This window comes from Staurois parvus, unplaced genomic scaffold, assembly GCF_062004578.1.
Source record: "Staurois parvus isolate SC_StPar_1 unplaced genomic scaffold, SC_StPar_1.0 ptg000243l, whole genome shotgun sequence".
Taxonomy (NCBI): domain Eukaryota; kingdom Metazoa; phylum Chordata; class Amphibia; order Anura; family Ranidae; genus Staurois; species Staurois parvus.
The window spans coordinates 1,574,444-1,595,636 of record NW_028318039.1 but is presented as its reverse complement, the minus strand read 5'-3'; the positions used below and the strand labels follow the sequence as shown (position 1 = coordinate 1,595,636).

Genomic DNA, 21,193 nt, shown 5'->3' with positions numbered 1-21,193 from the left:
CTTCTTCACTGTATCTTTATTAGGAGCCAATGTTGTAATCCAGGCTGGACCTTAAAGCTGTATTAAACCTAAAACCAAAAATGTATCATATTGCAGCTTCCTAATCATTAGATGTGGTGGCTGCATTAGTCTTCTATTCTTTGGCTTTTTTCCTTCTGCTTGCACCTGGTGACCTGGCCAGTAACACACCTCCTATATTTGTGAGACACCACTCTGGAGGAATGTGCACAGAACATGGCAGAGAGCACCATTGTCAGTCGGGGGGGGGGGGGGGGGAGGGGGATGAGAAATGCATTAGCAGATTTGAATACAAATGGGAAACTGAAACTGAAACTGAGCTGGGATATACATTACTGTATACATGTCATATCACTATAATGGAGTACAGGGGAGCTGGGATATACATTACTGTATACATGTCATATCACTATAATGGAGTACAGGGGAGCTGGGATATATATTGCTGTATACATGTCATATCACTATAATGGAGTACAGGGGAGCTGGGATATACATTACTGAGTAATGTATACCCAGCTCCCCAGTACTCCATTATAGTGATAGGACATGTTGTATACAGTACTTACTGTCCCCCCCAAGTCCCCCGCGGCAGTGGAGAGGGTGTCTCTTCTCAGCGGAGGAGAGCGGACCTCTCCTGCACCTGTCCCCTCGGCGGCGGTGCCGCAGAAGCCGGAAACCGGAAGTTGTAAACCGTAACTCGGCTTCACAATGAGGCTTGGAGCACAGGTGCAGTCGCTCCATGCTTCATCTGTGCTCACCGCTCGCAGCCGTTCGCCACAGAGGAATTTCTCCTCGCATTTGGCAAGTGGGCGAGCAGCTTTTTCAAGCCCTGGCCTAAAGGAGTGGGCATGGACACATAGGATAACTCTATTTAGCTTCTAGGAGCTTAAATAATGCTAGTTTTTATGGATCCACAAACATGTCTGCCTTTGTTCATCTCTGTTACATAGCAGTTATTGGGATTAGTAGTTTACACAAGACAGATTACATTGTTTTTACTGTCTTTTCAACATACAGGAACTGTACACTGCATTTCTCACAAGATAAGAAGGTATTTTCTGCTGAACTGTGATGAGGAACAATTTTTTTAGAGGGCAGAAATGAGAATACCAACTACTGTAAAACATTGGTGTGTATTCTTTCTATCAGACCAGTGATATATACATTGGGCTATAACTATATATTGATGTTTCGAAAACATTTTGAAGGATCTCTTTTGGAAATGTGAACAGCTGTGACCTGATCATTATTAAAATATTACTAAAGGCAAAGGGCACAGGTTGCAGGAAAGTACATCACTTGATTCCCCCATCAACATGGCCAGTGTTGATGAGGGAATCCCTATCCCAGCAGGGAGGGGGTGCTGCAGAGGGAGCCGTCCTCTCCGGGAGAACACAGTGAATTATTGCTATCAGCTACAGTTGCTGGCAATAACCGCATGAAAAATATGACAGGCTGGTTGTGCGTAAGTCATACAACTGCCCATAGATGGTTCAAATCTTGGTCGGTTCCTGCTGAATTGGTCAAGATTCGAATTAAGGGATGGTAATAACACTTGTCAGTTTTTCCCCATCTGTGTCCCATAGGGAAGAGTTCCCTTCACTTTCTGTTCCATAGCCAAAACAGGAAGTCAGAGGAAATCCTCCAATGTGAGGGAAATCCTTGATAGTCACAAGAACTAGAGTCTCCATTTTAGCAACATAGCTACTTCGAATGTGTAGGTCAGAAATGGCAGCTGACAACTATAGAAAGTGTTGTGATGTTAACTGCAGATATTTTCGTTATTTTCTATATGGTATATGTGTGTGTATATGTATGTGTATATATATATATATATATATATATATATATATATATATATATATATATATATATATATATATATATATATATATATATATATATACACAGTTGTGTTCAAAATAATAGCAGTCAGACATCACTAGCCTGATCAATCACTGTTTTTGGTAGAAATGATATTTCTACATGGCAAATAATTTACTAGCAGGTGTAGTAGAGTACTAGAAATCCATCAGACCCAACAGTCATGACATACATGCTGGTGATTCTGTGTTATTGATTTACTAATTAAAGGGGCATGTTCAAAATAATAGCAGTGTGGAGTTCTATTAGTGAGATCTGTGACAGGCGCGGCGTCAGACCCCAGCTCTTCTCACCAAACTCGTGATAGGACTAGTCAATCTAAAACTGCGCTGTCACGTGCGTAACAATGCCACGCCCAGCTGCACCCTGCACAACGATTTTCCAGCTAATTGGACACAATCTATGTACCGGCAGCCTGGGTGTCAGGAATGGACTTGCCAATAATGTTGGGACTCACCTGCCTTGTGGGCTGCAGTACCAGGGCTGGCCAGCGGGTGCTCTCAGCAATCAGAGACTCACCCCTGCAGTCAGCCAAACACCTGAAGCTGATTGCAGGGGTTGTATTTAAGGAATGGCCAGACTCACAGTCAGGGCCTTGGTGTGTGTTTTTTCATGGGCCCCTGTATCTTGTATCCTGTGTTCCTGTTCCTGCCTGACTTGTTGCCGACCCTGCCTGATCCTGACCTCTGCTGACTTCTCCTGTTTGATCCCTGGCTTGTGACCCTGACCATTCTCTGCCTGACCCTTTGCACCGCGCTGCCCGTGAGTTACTGAACCCAGCTTGTGACCCCGACCACTCTTGCACCTGTTCCTGGTACTCCGTTTGCCCATTTGCTACTGACCCGGCCTGCCTGACGACTCTTGCATTGTATGTATTGTTATCTGTAGGTGGTTTGGTTTGTTTGCACTGTGTTTTATGTTTAGTTTTGCACTGCGCTTTGTATTGTTAGTCGTAATAAATCATATTGTTTATACCATATCTGAAGCCGGCGTTTCCCTGTGTCAGTCCACACACCTCTGGTCATACCCGGAGCCCTGACACTGGGAGCGATTGTTACTGGGTCAGGTTAATTACGCAATTAACCCTTCACACTGCCACCACCTGCTTTTTATACAGAGAAAGAGGAAACTCAGCAATACACTAGGATGATTGGTTAATCGACAGTATACCGCTATCTCTACAGACTGGTTATACAGGGGGTTAAACACTCATAGTAGCGTTCTTTTTAGAGGCAGGGATTCGTAAATTGCAATTAAGAGCTATAGAAACAATTCAACACTTTCAAAAAGTAAGATTTATTACTAAAAGGTCAAAAGGGTGCAGTAGAAATATTTACAGAAAGAAGATGTAACCAATATATATAAATATACAGAGCACAACAGCACAGCAAACAGATAACAGAAAGAAGTTTAGGTAAATAAGTACTTGCCAAATAAATGTCTGGGGTTAAGCAGTTCCAAGTCTGATGAGCAAAAAGGAAGGATTTCGGGTCTTGCACTTAGTTGCGATGGTCCAACAAGACTCTTGGTCAGCTAGATGGTACAGAGCCACGTCCTCACTTGTCTGGCTCCTCACTTGTCTGACTGAACCCAAAAGAAAAAAAAACTCTTCTTTTCTAAGACAAACTCAACTGGAATCATCCTATCCTGGCCAAGCCAATATCTTATGTGGCAAAATAATTGTTAGGCAGGCTCAGCATCGTACCGCTGCTTGCATTCCTGAGGGAGGGGAATGAGGAGATACATGAAACCTTCTTAATACAGCGAGAGCCTGCGTCTGGCTCTTATATGCACAATACTACACCTTCAGGTGTTTGCATAGGAGTTTAAGAGAAATACCACAATGCAGAAACTTGGAGCAAAATGGAGAACTGCACCTCTCCCTGTGTGCATGATTGTGACAAGGTCATTCATTCTTTGAAAAACAGGTGGCAATTATTGCCCTTATTTAAGGAAAGAAGGCAGCAAATGTTGTATATGCTGGTTACAGTGCATTTCTCTCTGAAATTCAGAGGAAAATGGGTCGTTCCAGACATTGTTCAGAAGAACAGCATACCTTGATTAAAAAGTTGATTGGAGAGGGGAAAACATATATAAAGAAGTGCAGAAAATGATAGGCTGCTCAGCTAAAATGATCGCAAATGCTTTAAAATGGCAACCAAAATCTGAAAGATGTGGAAGACCGCGAAAAACTACTATTCGATTGGATAGAATAGCCAAAATGGCAAGGACTCAGCCAAGAATCAGCTCCAGGAAGATCAAAGAAGGTCTAAAGTTACCTGTGAGTATTGTTACAATTAGAAGACGCCTATGTGAAGCCAAGCTATCTGCAAGAAGCCCCCGCAAAGTCCCACTGTTAAAAAAAAAGACGTGCTGAAAAGGTTACAATTTGCCAAAGAGCACATTGACTGGCCTAAAGAGAAATGGCGCAACATTTTGTGGACTGATGAAAGTAAGATTGTTCTTTTTGGGTTTAGTGGCCGGAGACAATTTGTCAGACGACCCCCAAACACTGAATTCAAGCCACAGTACACTGTGAAGACAGTGAAGCTTGGTTGTGCAAGCATCATGATATGGGGATGTTTCTCATACTACGGTGTTGGGCCTATTTATCGCATACCAGGGATCATGGACCAGTTTGAATACATCAGAATACTTGAAGAGGTCATGCTGCCTTATGCTGAAGAGGAAATGCCCTTGAAATGGGTGTTCCAACAAGACAACGACCCCTAACACACCAGTAAACGTGCAACATCTTGGTTCCAGACCAACAAGATTGATGTTATGGAGTGGCCAGCCTGTAGCTGGCCAGCTAAGACCAGTCCTAGGTTGTTAATATGGTTCACATATATGTGTATACCAAACCTGCCAATAACCTCAGTATAGTATATATGTGCATATGTTAAAGCCAAAAGCAAAATCATTGCTGTAATTTATGTCTTTGATTGTTATATGACATTTATATATTCATTGTGTTAGCAGAAGCAGAAAAGGAAAATATGCCTTTAAGAGTTAGTTAAAGATGAGCCAATCACAGACAGCCTCACACTGTACAGAGCCTTAACCAATCCCAGCCAGTTTCACATCTATGCCTGTGTAAAACTCCCTGCTAGGATTTTCTACAGACACATGCTCACCAGACAGAAGAGGAAACAGACAGTTCCAATCAGAAAAGCTTTATGGAGGCAGAGAAGGCCAAATAGGTATTTAATGCACTTGTGTGTTCCTCTATTGTTTGGCAGTGCAGGTGGATCTGTGTGTTGAAACTGTTGTGTGTGTTTTACTTGTAGTTCCACCGAACGAATTTACAAACTTATCGAATTTACGAATTTAACGAATCAAGTCGCTGTAGAGTAATCATAATCGAACCTATCGAATTTATCAATCTAACGACATAAGCTAACGAATCTATTGAATCAACCCAATGTAATACGAATTAAACCATTGTAATATGAAAGAAACAAGCCATTGTAAGCAGTGTTATATGAAGAAGACTGAAGTTATTAAAAAAGTTAACTAAAGTATTCGGTGTGCTCTTTAAACCTACTGCATCCATAGAGCGGCATTGGAGGAATTACAGAGTAAAGTCAGTCTAATCAAACAAAGAAACAGCAATTGCATAATTTTTCTAATGCCACAGCGCACTAGGCACCAAAGGGTGCTGCGCCTGCCACACAGCCCAATCCCCGGATCTTAATCCAATAGAAAACTTGTGGGGTGACATCAAAAATGCAGTTTCTGAGGCAAAACCAAGAAATAGAGAAGAACTGTGGAATGTAGTCTAATCATCTTGGGCTGGAATACCTGTTCACAGGTGCCAGAAGTTAGTTGACTCCATGCAACACAGATGTACAGCACTTCTCAGAAACATTCAACTAAATATTAATGAAGTGATTCAAAGGAAAGCAAAATCTTCAAACATTTTTCAGTTTATATAGTGAATGTTTGAGTTTGTAAAATACAAACACTGCTATTTTTTTGACCAGTCTAATATTCACTTTTCTTCAATTTTTTTTAGAGGAACAACACAAATTTGATATTTTTCTTCATGTTTTGATTTGGAACAGAATGTTGTAGTGTTCCCAATGCATTTGTGTGTATGGAAATAAAAGCTATTAGAAGGATTTTCAGCTTTATGTATGTGTGTGTATATATGTGTGTGTGTATATATGTGTGTATATATATATGTGTGTGTATATATATATATTTATATATATATATATATATATATATATATATATATATATGTGTGTATGTATATATGTGTGTGTATATATGTGTGTGTGTATGTGTATGTATATATATATATAGGATTTACTGGATTTACAGGATTTACTGGATCTGCGGACGGACACCGATCCATTATGCTCCCCAATCCGCAGTTCCGAGCCATCCTGCGGGGATTATCGGCTTTCTTAACAACTTACCTTTTTGTGGAGCGGGTCCGGTGTCACCCCGTATAGGTTGCATGCCAACGATCCCCACAGGATGGTTCGGATCTCCGGATGGAGCATAATGGATCAGAGTCCGATCCATTATGCTCCCCAGTCTGCATATCTAATCCATCCTGCGGGGGTCGTCGGCATGCAACCTATATGAGGTGACACCGGACCCGCTCCACAAAAAGGTAAGTTGTAAAGAAAGCCGACGATCCCTGCAGGATGGATTGGATCCATCCTGCAGGGATCGTCGGCTTGCTTTACAACTTACCTTTTTGTAGAGTGGGCGCACCCCCCCCCCCCCACCTGCCTCGGGATGCCACTGAATCTCATAGATCAGTGTACTCAGTCTGCCCATAGTGCCTAGTTAATATTGATTGTCAGCTGAAGGCTTACCTATAACCCTTCCTTATAGACTACATGATTATTGAAAAAAGATACAAATTGGGATCACTTCACCGGATTTTCAAATTATTATGATTTCAGAGTACAATTGATATTTAGAAGTGATTGATTTAAATGCTTGTACTGGATGTTTCCGGGTGATGTTTTTATTCTGATGACTTCACTTCTGCTTTAAATGCTGTCTGCATAATTTGAATCTTTCCTGTTATTCTCAGCTGTTACTAGCTGCTCACTCATCATTCTAAAGTTATATTGTCATTTGTTTTTGTACCATGTCTAGCATGGGTATGCTTGCAAGGTAATTTTTACAGAATGATACATGTGCAGTACTTTGCACCATTGTGATACAGGACCTGGGCCTGTCAGTACATAAAAAATAGAAGTAAATCTTTTGTTTGAATTTGTAAGTGCTTGCTCACACTTGACTGAATTTCTAACTCTTAACAAATGCTCCTATAGCGTTAGTATGGGCGTTAGACAGGCTTTAATTCGCTGTAGTATGGGCGTATTACAAGCATTAAAAATTCTCCCCAAATGCCCCATGCACATTTTACAAGTGTTTTGCATTAAAACCACACCACAAACACATATAATAAACTAATGTTATTAATGCACCACAACCGCACTGCAAATGCCTACCAGCGTGTTTGAGAAAACATCACCATAGACTTGAATGAGAGGCATTGAAAGGCTTCAAACCCTTCCAGACTTCACATGAGACTTCAATTTTGAAGCAATGCTAACGCTTCATGTCTTGATAATGTGAACACCAGTGTGCTGTCTATAATATCACTTGCATAGGCATTTGAGAAGCGTTAAAAAAACCCCTCAAACGCCTGCTTTCAATGCCAGTGTGAAGTTCAGACATTGGCCGAGTATAACATAGTAACATGCTTACAGAGGACAGTGGCATGAATTGGACACACAAAAGGGCAGCATGGCTATTTATCAAGTAACTGTAAGAACATATTCAACATTGGGATTTCTTTGTTTTTATTCTGTGATAACAAAGTAGGGTGTTTCTTCTGTCAAGGTGATCCCTGTATGAGCATTGAAAGAAATAAATCATATATAAATCCTAAAGCCTGACCATGCATGGATTAACTGCATGATGAACTGAATCTTTTTGCAGGGTCATAGACCAGCAGACCAACTTCTTATGTGACATACTGTAGATCTAAAAAGCTTGTGAGATGAGTAGATTCTGAAAGTTGGCATATTGAAGAAAACCCGCACATGATTTTGATTTTGAGCTTGGTCACTCAGACACATGGCACTGCACTATGGGAAGTAGGGTGGTGGAGGTCAACATGACGATATGCCTAGTACCAAGAATGTATTTATTTTTTTAAAGGGCTCCAGTGACAATGTGGAATGGTTGCAGTCTTGTAACGCTTGTAACTTTATTCATTTGGACAAAATAAACCAAGAGTTTCTGCCTTGAGATTGGGCTTAATCGTAGTGGTTTACATTTATTTATTTCAAATATTACAATCTGTGGAGCATAGGACGAGGCCCTGCTGGAATTCAGCACCCAGTCTTCAATGGGGGTGGTCCAATTCAGGCCTTGGGAGCAGCATACACTGTCAAGGTGGGAGCATGCACCTTTTGGTGCCCTGCTGTATTGTGTCATTGTTAGTTTTCCTACTTTGTGCAAAGTACAGGTTTTCTATAAGGCTGCTTTCACACTGCTTAATTGCAAAAACGCATATACGTTTTTTTACCGTATTTTCGGTGAGTTTTGCACCTGCGAAAAAAGTTGTTATTCCAAAAACGTACAAAATCCTCAACCACAGGTGTATTTTGGATGCATTTTTGCTGCGTATTTCATTCATTTCAATGGGGAGGTTCATTTTTGGGGATTTTTTTTTCTTTTATATGGCACCAAATATGTGCCAACTTTTAAAAATGTAACTGACCCGTAACTGGCTGGTGTGAAGAGCTCAACAGGATTTATTGGTCATGCATTTTTCTTGTGCTTTAAGTAAGGCAAAAAACGCAACATAACGGAATAACCTCCAGAACCTGTGACCTTTAGTGACAACCTGTGAAGACACGGTTTTGTTTTGCAAATTGTTGGTATGCAGTACAGGAGTGGCAGTTTACTATTTTTAATGCATTTCAAAATATCCTGTCTTTCCTCTGAACTGTGAACTTGGCTGATAATGTAGAATATGTTCATTAGGGGACATATATTTTTTGTTGTGTTGATTACACCATTTTTACATTTTATTAAAATTAAATGACTGTTGAAGTTCTGAAATTTTCTGAAATATTCATTGCTTTTCTGTTTCACCTGTAAGGGCTGGTTCACATGCTTGAGGTGCGTTTTTTAAATACATTTTAGGGGTGTTACTGTTAAACTGTTTATATTGTGCGTTTTTATGGAAGCGCATCAAAAATGCAGAAAGCATGATTTTTGTTTTTTTTTGTGTGCACTGCATATAGAACACACAGATGTGAACAGTGCCTAAATAATGTACAATGTAGTGTGATTTACAAATTACAGTACATTGCTGCAGCTGGAAAAATGTTACTACATAAAACTGCTGCATGTGCGCATTTTACCCAGATAAAGGGCCTGTTCCCACCAGAACGTGGTGTGGGAACCCCGCTTTCCATGCACATTTCCTACATCGCGTTTAAAACACACTGCACTTGCGATCTGCAGTGGGTGTAACTGTTAACTACTTGCCGACCACCCGTGGTACTTGGTGGTACTGCGGGCGGATGGCATGTACATGCAGAGTGACATACTGGTGCACCTATAGGTCGCTGATCACTGTCATTACTAGTATAGTGTTTGTATGGATCAATATATTGATCACGAACCGAACTATACCAGTACCCCCTTAGTATAGTGTCCCCAAAAACACATTGTTTGCAGAATTAGCTGTCAGCAGTGTTTAGCCCCTCCGTTGTTTTTCACAGAATATTTGTATCAATTGATTGTGAGCCAAAGCAATTTATATACACAGCAATACTGTACATCACCACCTACCCAAATTCAGCTCTTACCAGACAATTTGCATGGAAACCTATCACAATAACTGAATTTAAAACTTTTTTGGGCTTAACCCTCAACATGGGCATTACAAAAAAGAATGAATTGCAGTCATATTGGTCCACAGACCTGATTCATCATATGCCCATGTTCTCTGCTGCCATGACCAGGCATAGAAATGAGAAGATAATGCACTTCATTCATTTCAATGATAACTCGTCGGCTATAAACAGCCCCATTTTTAAATTGGGAAAGCATCTAATCCGAAAAAAATAAAAAAAACCCAGTAGTGATCAAATACCACCAAAAGAAAGCTCTATTTGTGTGAAAAAAGGATAAAAATTTTGTTTGGGTACAACGTTGCAGGACTGTGCAATTACCAGTTGAAATACCGCAGTGCCGAATAGCAAAAAATGGCCTGGTCAGGAAGGTGCTGAAACCTTCCAGGGCTGGAGTAGTTAATGACACCCCAAATGTTGGTCCAAAATGCCTTGTGTTTGCCTGCTTCAGGTCACATGGTGCAGCAGTGTTTTCTAAAGTAGTGCATTACTTTTGGTGCAGTCTGACGTTCAAATGAATGGGCTGAAATTGCACTGCACCCAGATTGCATGTGAATCGCACAGGAACACACAGCACATTCCTGTGCAATTCATGGTGTGAAACGGCACAAATACAGCAATCTCTACTGGGAAGTTATACTGTACATCTTAGTGCACGTCAAGACTATGAATAGAAGAATGTTATGATGTTATAAATAGCACTTAAAAGTATTTCTTCTGCTACATTTCTAGTGTACACACAGTTGAAAAATGATGTTTCGATTGATTGTTGTTGGGGTTTTTTTTGTGTTTTTTTTTAGTTTTTAACATATACCTGTTTATTGCTTAAATAATAAAAAAATTAACGGGATTTTAACCAACCTCTACTAGATCTCTTAGAAGTTATTCTTCTTACCTGAAGCTGAGGGGGCACCCCAGAGCCTTCTGCAAGGCTCCTCCCCCACTCCTGACCCTCTCCTCTTTTTCTTACTCTTCTCCCTCTTTTTCTCTCTCTACTTAGATCTTCTTCTTTCTCTCTTATTATTTGCACACCAGTTGACACTGCAAAGGCCCCTCATTCTTACCTGTATTATATTGCCTTCGCCTTCGATGTCCCTCATTGGCCGGCCTGCCTGCCTTGTTAATATTTTACGTGATTTGTACTGGCTCATGATATGCTATCTTGTGAAAACAATAAAAAATTGTTGAACCTAAAAAGATAACAGTCCAGTATCCGATGGACAGCATTTGACGGTATGGTCCAAATAATGTTGACTTGTGTCCACAGGGTGCAAATCGAGTGAGAGGACGACTGGGCAGCATGGACAGCTTTGAGCGTAACAGTTTTGCATCTGACAAGGTACATTTTCTATAGCATAAACTGTATATAAATGTATTACTAGATAATACTGTAGCAGGGATGGTTCAGTGTACTGTTTTTGTGTTTACAGGATAAGGTTCCTCTGGATGTATGCTGTATTTTAGTAGGAATCAGTCATCACAACAAATAAGGCTTTTTTGTCATATCTTGGTTACACATTTTCTTTTCTCCACCTTGCCCCTGGTTGTGTACATTGCTGCATTTCCTGTTTCATGTAACCAGTGTTATACAGGGAAATACAGAATATCTCTTAAAGCCTGCTTCACCCTGAAGTGATAGACACAACAGAAGTATGGTTTTGTATTTCTTGTGTGGCTGACTTACTAGCCTCTATTATAATAATAGACTGTTTTCCAGGATATTATACTGACAGCACAGGAAACCTGTGTCCAGGAAGCCGGCAAGAGAGAAAAAAGTCAGCAAGGCATTATTGTTCACTACAAAAACAGGCGTGCTTGCCCCTTTGATAAGAGTCTGTGTTCTCTTAGGTACTATGGTAGATCAGAAGCCTGGGATTTCTCTGTGTTTTCTATTTTCTAATCTTACAAGCAACCTCACCGTCGGCATTTATTTTTTTTCGGATTCCAAGAGCGGGCATTAAGGACTGTAGGATACTTCTGAATGATCTATATTCATCGTAAGTTGGAAAGGTTGCTTAAATCTTGTGTCACCACAGGACGGCTCTCCTGGGGATTCTCCTCCGACCACCCCACCATCTTCTCCTGTGTCATCGTCCTGGCAGTCATTTCCAGAGGAAGACCCAGACTCCCCCCAGTTTCGCAGACGGGCTCACACTTTTAGCCACCCACCATCGAGTGCCAAGAGGAGGATAACCTTTCCTGATGTAAAGTCACCAAACAGCAGATCCCCCCTTCAAAGGCAGCACTCACTAGCCTGTGATGGGGCACAAAGCAGGTCAGTTAATGTACAATGCATATATAAGATGAGACTAGCTCTTACTACAAACACTGAATGTTTTTGCTTGTATATATTTACCATACAGAGTTCCATTCAATCTTTCTTAGGTCATGGCAAATGACTTCTGTTTAACATTTTGGCCCCCCGTGTGTCAGAAGTAATCAATTTTCCCTAATAATGCATGGTAGATGCATGCTTTGGGATGGTTTTAGCACTTTTTGTTGTTACAGTAACATGACTGCTGTATGCAATATATATGGTATGTGCATATAAATCCCATTGTGTTATGTAGCACTTACCTGATCCACTTTGTACTTAAAGATAAAGCAAGATATTTTAGATCCATGTAAAAAGAAAAAAAAAAACGAAAAATACTTTCATTTTCCTTTTTAGAAATTTCACCTGTACTGTTTGTCTTGAAAGGCTGAGTTGTGAAGGCAGATGCAAAAATTTCATTAGTATACATATAACACAAATGTTTGTGATCCAGAACCTTCTGCATTTTTGTAGCAGAAACATCTTTAATACAATAGCATTTTAAACACATTTTAACTTTAAGAGCATATGATAACATTAGTTGGTAAGTGTGTCAAAATTGGGCAGGTGGCAGTGAGGCATCTGCTATTTCTCAGACCTCTTGCTGCTCCACTAGGTTCTGTTGTGATGGCAGGTAAACACAGTTCACATATGGTAACAAGATCATTTCCTTAGAAGGGATTGGAGACCATAAGAGAACACAGAAATTTAACAAGCTGCAAAATCCCTGTGCATTAATGAGCAGCCCCATCAATAAGCTTACCTTTATGGCCCTATAGTCACCTGACCACACAAGCATGTACTCAAACCAAGAATAAAAAGTAAATCTATTTTACATAAAGCAGATGTTAAGGGGATCATTTTTTATGTACATGGACTTGCTATCCTATAAAGGGGAGAACTGCTACTGCTAAGACTCCTGTAGCCTCAGGTGGCTGATGTACAATAATTCTGTAAGATGCCCAGCAATAAAATGACAGTTATCTTAAATTTTGCAAAACTGTTTTTGCATACTTGTAAATTATATTGCTTTTTTGCATAAATAAGCATGTTATGGTATCAAGGATATACAGCTGAATCTTTATTCCCTCTAGATCATTGTTTCCTAAATTATGTGTAGCGCACATTGCAACCTTTCCAGCACCACCTGTGCTATTAACAGAGACACATATCCTACCTATGAGTACTGCTTAGCAGCCAGACGGCATCTTTTTATCTTCAAAATGTCTAGTGGAATACAAGCAATCCCATGCAGCCAATTTCACTATCCTTGCAGTGGTAGTTGCCATTCGTTGCTGACGCTAGAGTAATGATATCTTACCATGAGACAGCTGTGCATAGAAACCATAAGCCCCACAGTGTCCCACCTACCCCATTAGTATACATATCACACTCTGGGAAATACTATCCTAGACAGAGATTTTAAAACAAATAATATAAAGGCAGGTAAATGTTCCTTAAAATTGGCATATATACAAATTGTTCAAGAACTTGAATCCTGACAATAACTACCTACTGTCTACTGTCTAAAGATGGCCATACATGGATCTAAATTCAGACAATTTTGCAGGGACCAGCAAACTTTTTATCCCTGTATGGGCAAGGTCGTTGTGCAGAAGTTGATCTACCCATCGACTTCTGTACAGCTGCTGTTGAAAAATTCCCACTTGATCAGCGCTGCTGGCTACAGCCGGCAGCGCTAATCAGTGTATACTGATAGTTGGGAAGTCTCTCCACAGTCAGAATACAATACCTCAGTGGGGAGGATTCCGCTCATACATGTAGATGGGGAAATAAAGTAATTTTTTTCTGTTCAACTCGCTGAACAAAAAAAAAATTAATCATCTATAGGCTGACTTAACCTTTCTTAGCCAAAATTGGCTGCTGTTAAGCCACAATGGACTGCAAGCATTGTCACCTACAGTATGAAATGTCCACATTTCTCTACAGCAGTGCTCTCCAAACTGCAGCCTGGGAGCCAGATGCGACTGTTGCCTGCCTTTATCTGGCCCTTGGGACACTATTCCTCCCACTGACACCAATGATGGGGCACTATTCCTCCCACTGACACCAATGATGGGACACTATTTGTTCCACTGATACCAATGATGGGGTACTATTCCTTCCATTGGCACGGGGCTTTATTCCTTCTGCTGGCACCAGTGACGGGGCACTTTTCCTTCCGCTGATACCATGGGGCGTTATTCCTCCCACTAATGCCAAAGATGGGGCATTGTTTATTCCCATTGATGCCAGGGCATTTTCTACACCCAATGGCCACAGTCCAGCCCTCTCAAAGTCTGAGGGCCTTTTGTTTAGAATGCTTGGAGACCACTGAACTACAGGAATGGATAATATTATGTGCATATATGAAAATGTTATTTGTAGTTTTTCAACACGTTTTTATTGTTGTCCGTGACTCTGTTGGGAAGATTCACTTTTTACATTTATACTTGTGACCATTGTCAAAACAGAAGGTGAGGGAAAATCCAAATGTTTACAGTTGTCACCAGAACAAGAGCTTTAGGGAGATCTTCCAATAGGAATACCACTGTAGTGACAACTGTCTCTCTCACTTTGGGAGATTTCCTTTAATTTCCTATCTTGCTAATGGCAGAAAGACAAAATAGTAACCTGATGGGTTTTTGGCTATCGATGCACTTTAATAACTGGTCCTTATTCAAGCTGTTCTAGTTTACTATTTTCTACAAAATCAGTTTGCATTCACTTAATAAAAGACCTTTATAACCTGGTGGTATATATCTAATAACTTAAATAAACCATTGAAGATGTGAAAAAGCTTATTCATTATGAGTGTATTCCAAATACCTTACCCTGCCTTTCACACCTTATAATAGATATGACTTGCTAATTCCTAAAGAAATGAATATTCATATGCACATAAAATGTAATAAGCAGTTTAATGCAGAGGCGTATACATGCTTCTGTGTACATATGTTATGTTTTCTGGTACTGTTTAGTCGCTTTATATTTTCCTGTTTTTCCATGTTCAGATTTTTTTAAGAAACAACTGCTAATATTGTTTTTTATTGCTGAAACTTAGCCCCATTCCTATTGTTCGGCGTGTCCGCACTGAGAGTGAACCTTCGTTCTCCAGTCTCCCCTCATCCTTCACTGCCCCTTCTTTCCTGAAAAATCTTTACCAAGGTTCAGGCAGAACTCCCCCCCAATCTGAGAGAGATGCTCCCAAGAGGTGAGACCTGGTACAGCTGCCTCTCATACGCCTCCTACGCTAATTCTGTGTCTGGTTGCGGCTTACTTGCCCTGCTGGATTAACCAATATGGGACTGCCATGGGATGCAGTCTGCATGTTAATTGTGCTTGTCTGCCACCAAGTAATTTCTGTAATTGCTCTCTTAAATGGTAAAATGTTCATCAGAATGTACACAAGTAGCAGCAGCTTAGCAAGTTTTAGGGTATAAGTAGTGGTGTCACACTAGCCCTCTTGTATTATGCTGTCGTCAAATTAAAACATATAGTTATGTAGCTTTCTGAAGGTGATTGTTAAAAAAAACAAGTTTAAAAAATACCGAACTTGTACAGTAGCAAATAGGACTTGTGGAAAAAAAAGATATTGAATTTTACTGTTTGTGATTGTGCTCTGGGACAGTATGAATAGAGGTAATGTAATCAGATGATAGGGCATTACCCTCCTCCTTGCACCCTATTGACTGACCTTTGTGTCACTAAGATCTCTATGTGGACTGCAGTGTCTGTAGCCCCCCCCAATGATTATTTTGCATTCTGAAAAAGTGCCTCTAATGATCGATATGGAGAGTAATGGAAGCATAGGAGAAGACAATTTTGAGAAAAGCAGCTCTCGCTGTAACGTTCATCCCAAGTGTTTTCACAATCACCATGAGTTTCTTTATAAGTAGGCAAAAAAAGGTTTTGTTCTACTACTGTCAATGTTGCTGCTCAATCATTCTCCACTCTTCAGTGAAAGTTGGCTGTTTCAAAGTTAGAGCTGATCCCCAGAAGTGATCTGTATTGCATACTTTTTTGAAAAATCTTTTTATTACTTTTCTCATAGAATACTAAGAAGAGAACAGTATATAACAGAGCCTTTGGGCATTCCCCAGCTCCAAATCAACATTCTAACATAGAATATCACTAGAACAATTAAAAACTGTAACAACCTAACTGTAACTAAAATCTGAAATCTCTGCTCAGTCCACGTAATACGTAAGTTGGCCATACATAGTTAGTTTCTTTTGTTTAGCCAGTGGTAGTGGATGAAGGAATCCCGCCCCCCCACCACCTGGACATTGTATTCTAAAGCTGGCCATAGACTGCTCAAATCATGCCCAGTTCAGCAGGGGCCAGCCGAGATTCAAACAATGTATGGGCAGACTGAATGTACCCAAGTTCATTTTTCAATCAACTTGGTAAAACCAGCTTGTTGGATTTCACATGCGATTATTTCTAGCAGCTATTGCTTGCATTAATCACTATGTTCTCCTGGCGGGGACGGCGCCCCCCGCCAGGGAACTCAATGGTTTCACAGGAAGGATTTCCCCCATCAATACTGACTGAGTTGATGCTGGAATTGATCTATTTTTCTATCCTGTGGCCAATTGTTCCAATTGCTCCACCTATGGCTGGCTTAACCATTACACCTGCCATTGTCAGAATACACCGATCAGCAGATAACTGCAACATGCCCCTTCGACAGAAGTTGATTTAAGAAACCAACTTCTGTTGATCAGTGCATGGCCAGCTTCACATTGATCCAGTCAGAGAATGCCTTGTATTCACAAAAAAAAATACAAGGTGTTCTATGAGGGGCAGAAATGGCAAGTAAGTGAATTCATGTGGTCAGTATGCAGAGGGGAAGCGGCTTGCAGAGAACCTGGAAGACCATGGCTATCACTGTAGTAGCGCCAACCACTACAGTGATTTTCAGCTTCCCCAGCAGCTCAAATATGAAATATTCTTACTTACACTGCTCCAAACTGGACCAATGTAAATATGCAATACAAATCATTCTTGGAGTTAAGTTTTAAAGGATAAGTTCACCTTTGTAAAAAAAAGATAAATAAATAAATGCACATCTTTTTGCAAGTCTAAAAATGTGCATTTATTAATTTTATTTTTTCTGTGAGCCTGCAAAGCATGAAACCCATCATCAGCAGATTGTGGGTGTTATGCAGGGCTCTCGTAGACAGTCTGTGAACTGCCTGCTTGTACTTTGTATGGGCAGGCAGTTACACACTAACAGGAAGACTCAATGAACTACCTAGAGTGCTCAGCACTGCCCTGGTAGTTCATTGAGAACTACAAGCTGACAGCTGCAAAGTCTTGTAGTTTTTAAAATTCACAGAACTCTGTGAATGAATGACGCGGCAGGGTGGGCAGAGCTCCACACAACTTCATTTTTAAAACTGAGACAATGAGCAGGGGGAGAAGATCCCTCGCTCACTGTCAAAATGAGGGATCGGGGAATGTGGGGGCAGCTGCATCTGTTACATGTTACACAGTCTGAATATGGGTGTAAAATGTTAGGAAAGGTGAACTTATCATTTTAAGTGAAAAACAATCATGAAAAGTGGATGGACTTGTGAATTAACAGCACTTTGCAGCCAAAGCAAGAAAGAGAAAAAAAAGCCATAGTCTTCAGGACAATTCTTTAGGTGAGATTGTAAGTAACAAAACTTCCTATAGGAAAAAAAATGCAAAATACGCATCCATCTTTATAAACAGGCCATTAGGAAACAATACCATAAAAAGAAAAGAAAAACAGCAGAGTATGCAGGTGTACTAGATTGTAAATAGCATCAGTGTGACACCTCTCTAGAAAGTGAACATTATACCATCACATTTGTCTGTCTCTACAGCAATACTAATAAATATATTAAATCTTGCATGACACAAACCTGAATATAATTGTAATGTACAGTAACACATGTTTTTATCCCTACAGTACAAATATGGTAAGTAAAATGTTGTGATGCAGGCTGCTGTATGAGTTATTAAATGTGCAGGTTTTGAACACTGCCTTGTTCTCTAGTCCTAATTCATAGCGCTCCAAAGGTGAGTACTATCGCAACACCTGCATGCACAGAGGTTTAGCAAAACAGTAGCTCTATGGGGCTCTACACAAGTATAAATATAATAAGCTAAGTAATAGACTAAGCACTAAGGTGTGAACCAAAAAAGCTATAGTATACCCCTAACTGCATCAAAAATACATACTTCATACAATGTTATAAACATATGAAAATTGAAAACCTCTTCTGGCTTCTGTTTGGTAAAGTGGCAAAAAGAATTAGCAAAATTGAGACATCGTTTAAGGTACCCATTCCAGACCACTAGGGTAATCATTCAGATATTGGTTGTTACATCTCTCAATAATGCTTTACTGCTGGTTTACATTGTTAGTATACAATGTTTTGAAAGTGAGAAAACCTTTCACAGACTCCGTGCAAGCTGTTGTGTAAATGTGTAATCGATAGGGTTTGTCAAAGTGGTTGAAAAAGGCTCAAGGTTTTTTATCTTTATGCATTTATGAGAACATTTGCTCTCTAGGAACTCTCCCTCCACATTGGTTCACAACATATTTTAGGTGTCTATTGTAGTTTGTACAGGCCCTCAGATCATTAAATGCCAAAATTACAGTTTTCACTAAATTGCTGTGCTATTTTTTAGTGTGGTATTATATGATAAAATGGAATAGTTGAAGTTCAAGAAGAAGTTGTGGTGTGCATACTACATAGACCAAGATACACAGTACTTTTAATTTTTTTTATATTATCTAATATACATGTGGGTTATTGCAGGATTAATCCGTAAGGAATGTCAGGCAAAATGACAATGGCAGCAACAATCAGAATTCATCTTTTCGCCAATAGTCAGTCAATGCATATGTTGTGTGTACTGATGGGCACTATATCACCGATCCATGTTATTTCTACATTGCAGTCATGACCCATCTGCATTAGCATTTACTGTCATGGAAGAACAATGTAAATGCAGTCATGCGAAAAAGTACTTTTAATGGGAATCGTTGAATTTTTTTTTTCAACATGTTTAAACAGGCAAACATTGGATCTTCATTCAAATAGTGCCTACAGAAGGGTGACATACTTGAACATATGACGCACAAAATTGACATGGTTTATTTATCCTAATAATTTAAATGAATGAAATGCAGATTTGTAAGTACACCCCTACATTTAAAAACACTTAAAATCTGTAAAGTTAGAGTAAGGTGATACAGATTAGATGACAATGATTAAGACCTCCTTAGGACTATACAAGTGAAACCCATATTTCTAGAATTTGGTATTTGCTTTGCTATCTGTCAGTATTCTGGTATCATGGCAAGATCAAAAGAGCTCTATAAGGGCCTTAGAATAGAAGTTTTGGGTGCCTATGAATCTGGCAAAGGATTAGAAGATTGCCAAATTATTTGTATTCCATCATGTCACTGTAAGGGGGCAAAGATCAGTTTGCTATTAATTGTATAGGCAAGGACCTGACCTTCTGGAACAACCAGGCCCTTGGACAAACCAACATTAAGTTGTCTGTCCACAGTAACAGTAGACATGTTTGGTGTAAACCAAAGACCGCATTTGAGAGAAACCTCATACCAACTGTGAAGCATCGTGGTAGAAATATTATGGTTTGGGATTGCTTTGTTGCCTCAGGGCATGGGCAGCTTGCAGTCAGAATCAACTATGAATTCTGCATCATATCAAAGTGTGCTTGATGAGAATGTGAGGCTCTCTGAAGGTAATTTGGAAATGGATACAATTAGGGATGCACCGATGCTGGTTTTTTTACTGGCAAGTATGAGTACCGACACTTTCGGTCAACTACTCGCAGATACAGAGTACCAATACTTTGCGGTGCAATTTGCATTAATTGACGCAAATTGCTCTGCGTAGAATAGCATGCTATTTGAACAGGAATGCGATTCCTGTTCAAATCACATGCGGTTTCCCCACTGCTCCTGAGTGAACCCAGGCTTGTCATAGCCTGAGTTCACACAGGAGCGGTGCTGGAAACCTCCCTGCAGGCAGCCCATGTTTAGTGTCAGTGGTAGGAGAGGAGAGATAGTTGAGGCGATTTGAAATCCCTGCCGCTTTCTTTCCTCTACTTGCAATGATGACAGTTTGGGCTAGACGGCATCTGATCTGTCACCTGCTGATTGGTCAGCTCCAGTTCATCCCAAAGGTGTACTATCAGGTTGAGGTCAGGACAGTCAAGTTCCTCCACCCCCAACTCGCTCATCCATGCTTTGCACACTGGTGCACAGTCAATTTGGAATAGGAAGGGGCCTCCCCAAACTGTTCCCACAAAGTTGTGGGGCATGAAATTGTCCAAAATGTCTTGATATGCTGACACCTTAAGAGTTCCCTTCACTGAAACTAAGGGGCCAAGCCCAACCCCTAAAAACAACCCCCACACCATAATCCCTCCTCCACCATACTTTACACTTGGCACATTTCAGTCAAGCAAGTACCATTCTCCTGGCAACCACCAAACCCAGACACGTCCATCGGATTTCCAGACACAGAAGCATGATTCGTCACTCCAGAGAACATGTCTCCACTGCTCTAGAGTCCTGTGGCGGGAGGCTTTACACCACTGCATCCAACTCTTTGTATTGCATTTGGTGATGTAAGGCTTGGCTGCAGCTGCTTTGCCATGGAAAAATATTCCTTGAAGCTCTCTACACACTGTTGTGCTAATCTGAAAGCCACATGGAGTTTGGAGGTCTTTAGATATTGACTCTGCAGACAGTTGGCGACTTCTGTGCTCTTCAGCATGCGCTGACCCCACTCTGTCATTTTACGTGGCCTACCACTTCATGGCTGAGTTGCTGTTGTTCCCAGTTGCTTCCACTTTGTTATAATACCACTAACAGTTGACCATGGATTATTTAGTAACAAGGAAATTTCACAGATGGGCTTATTGCACAGGTGGCAACCTATCACGGTACCACGCTTAAATTCACTGAGCTCTTGAGAGCGATCCATTCTTTCACAAATGTTTGTAGAAGCGGTCTGCATGCCTAGGTGCTTGATTTTATACACCTGTG

The 21,193-nt window shown here is 40.4% G+C and overlaps 1 protein-coding gene across 2 annotated transcripts in view; it reads left to right on the top strand.

Moving 5' to 3' along the window:
* The window catches only part of TBC1D4 (TBC1 domain family member 4), a 225,334-nt gene that overhangs the window by 150,214 nt on the left and 53,927 nt on the right, over positions 1–21,193 (top strand). The window contains exons 9-11 of one of the 2 annotated variants that reach the window (XM_089680368.1): positions 11,080–11,151; positions 11,849–12,087; positions 15,191–15,340. In XM_089680368.1, coding sequence (XP_089536494.1) covers positions 11,080–11,151; positions 11,849–12,087; positions 15,191–15,340 — 461 coding nt within the window. The remainder of the gene's footprint in view (positions 1–11,079; positions 11,152–11,848; positions 12,088–15,190; positions 15,341–21,193) is intronic. The other variant, XM_089680369.1, reaches the window with a different exon arrangement.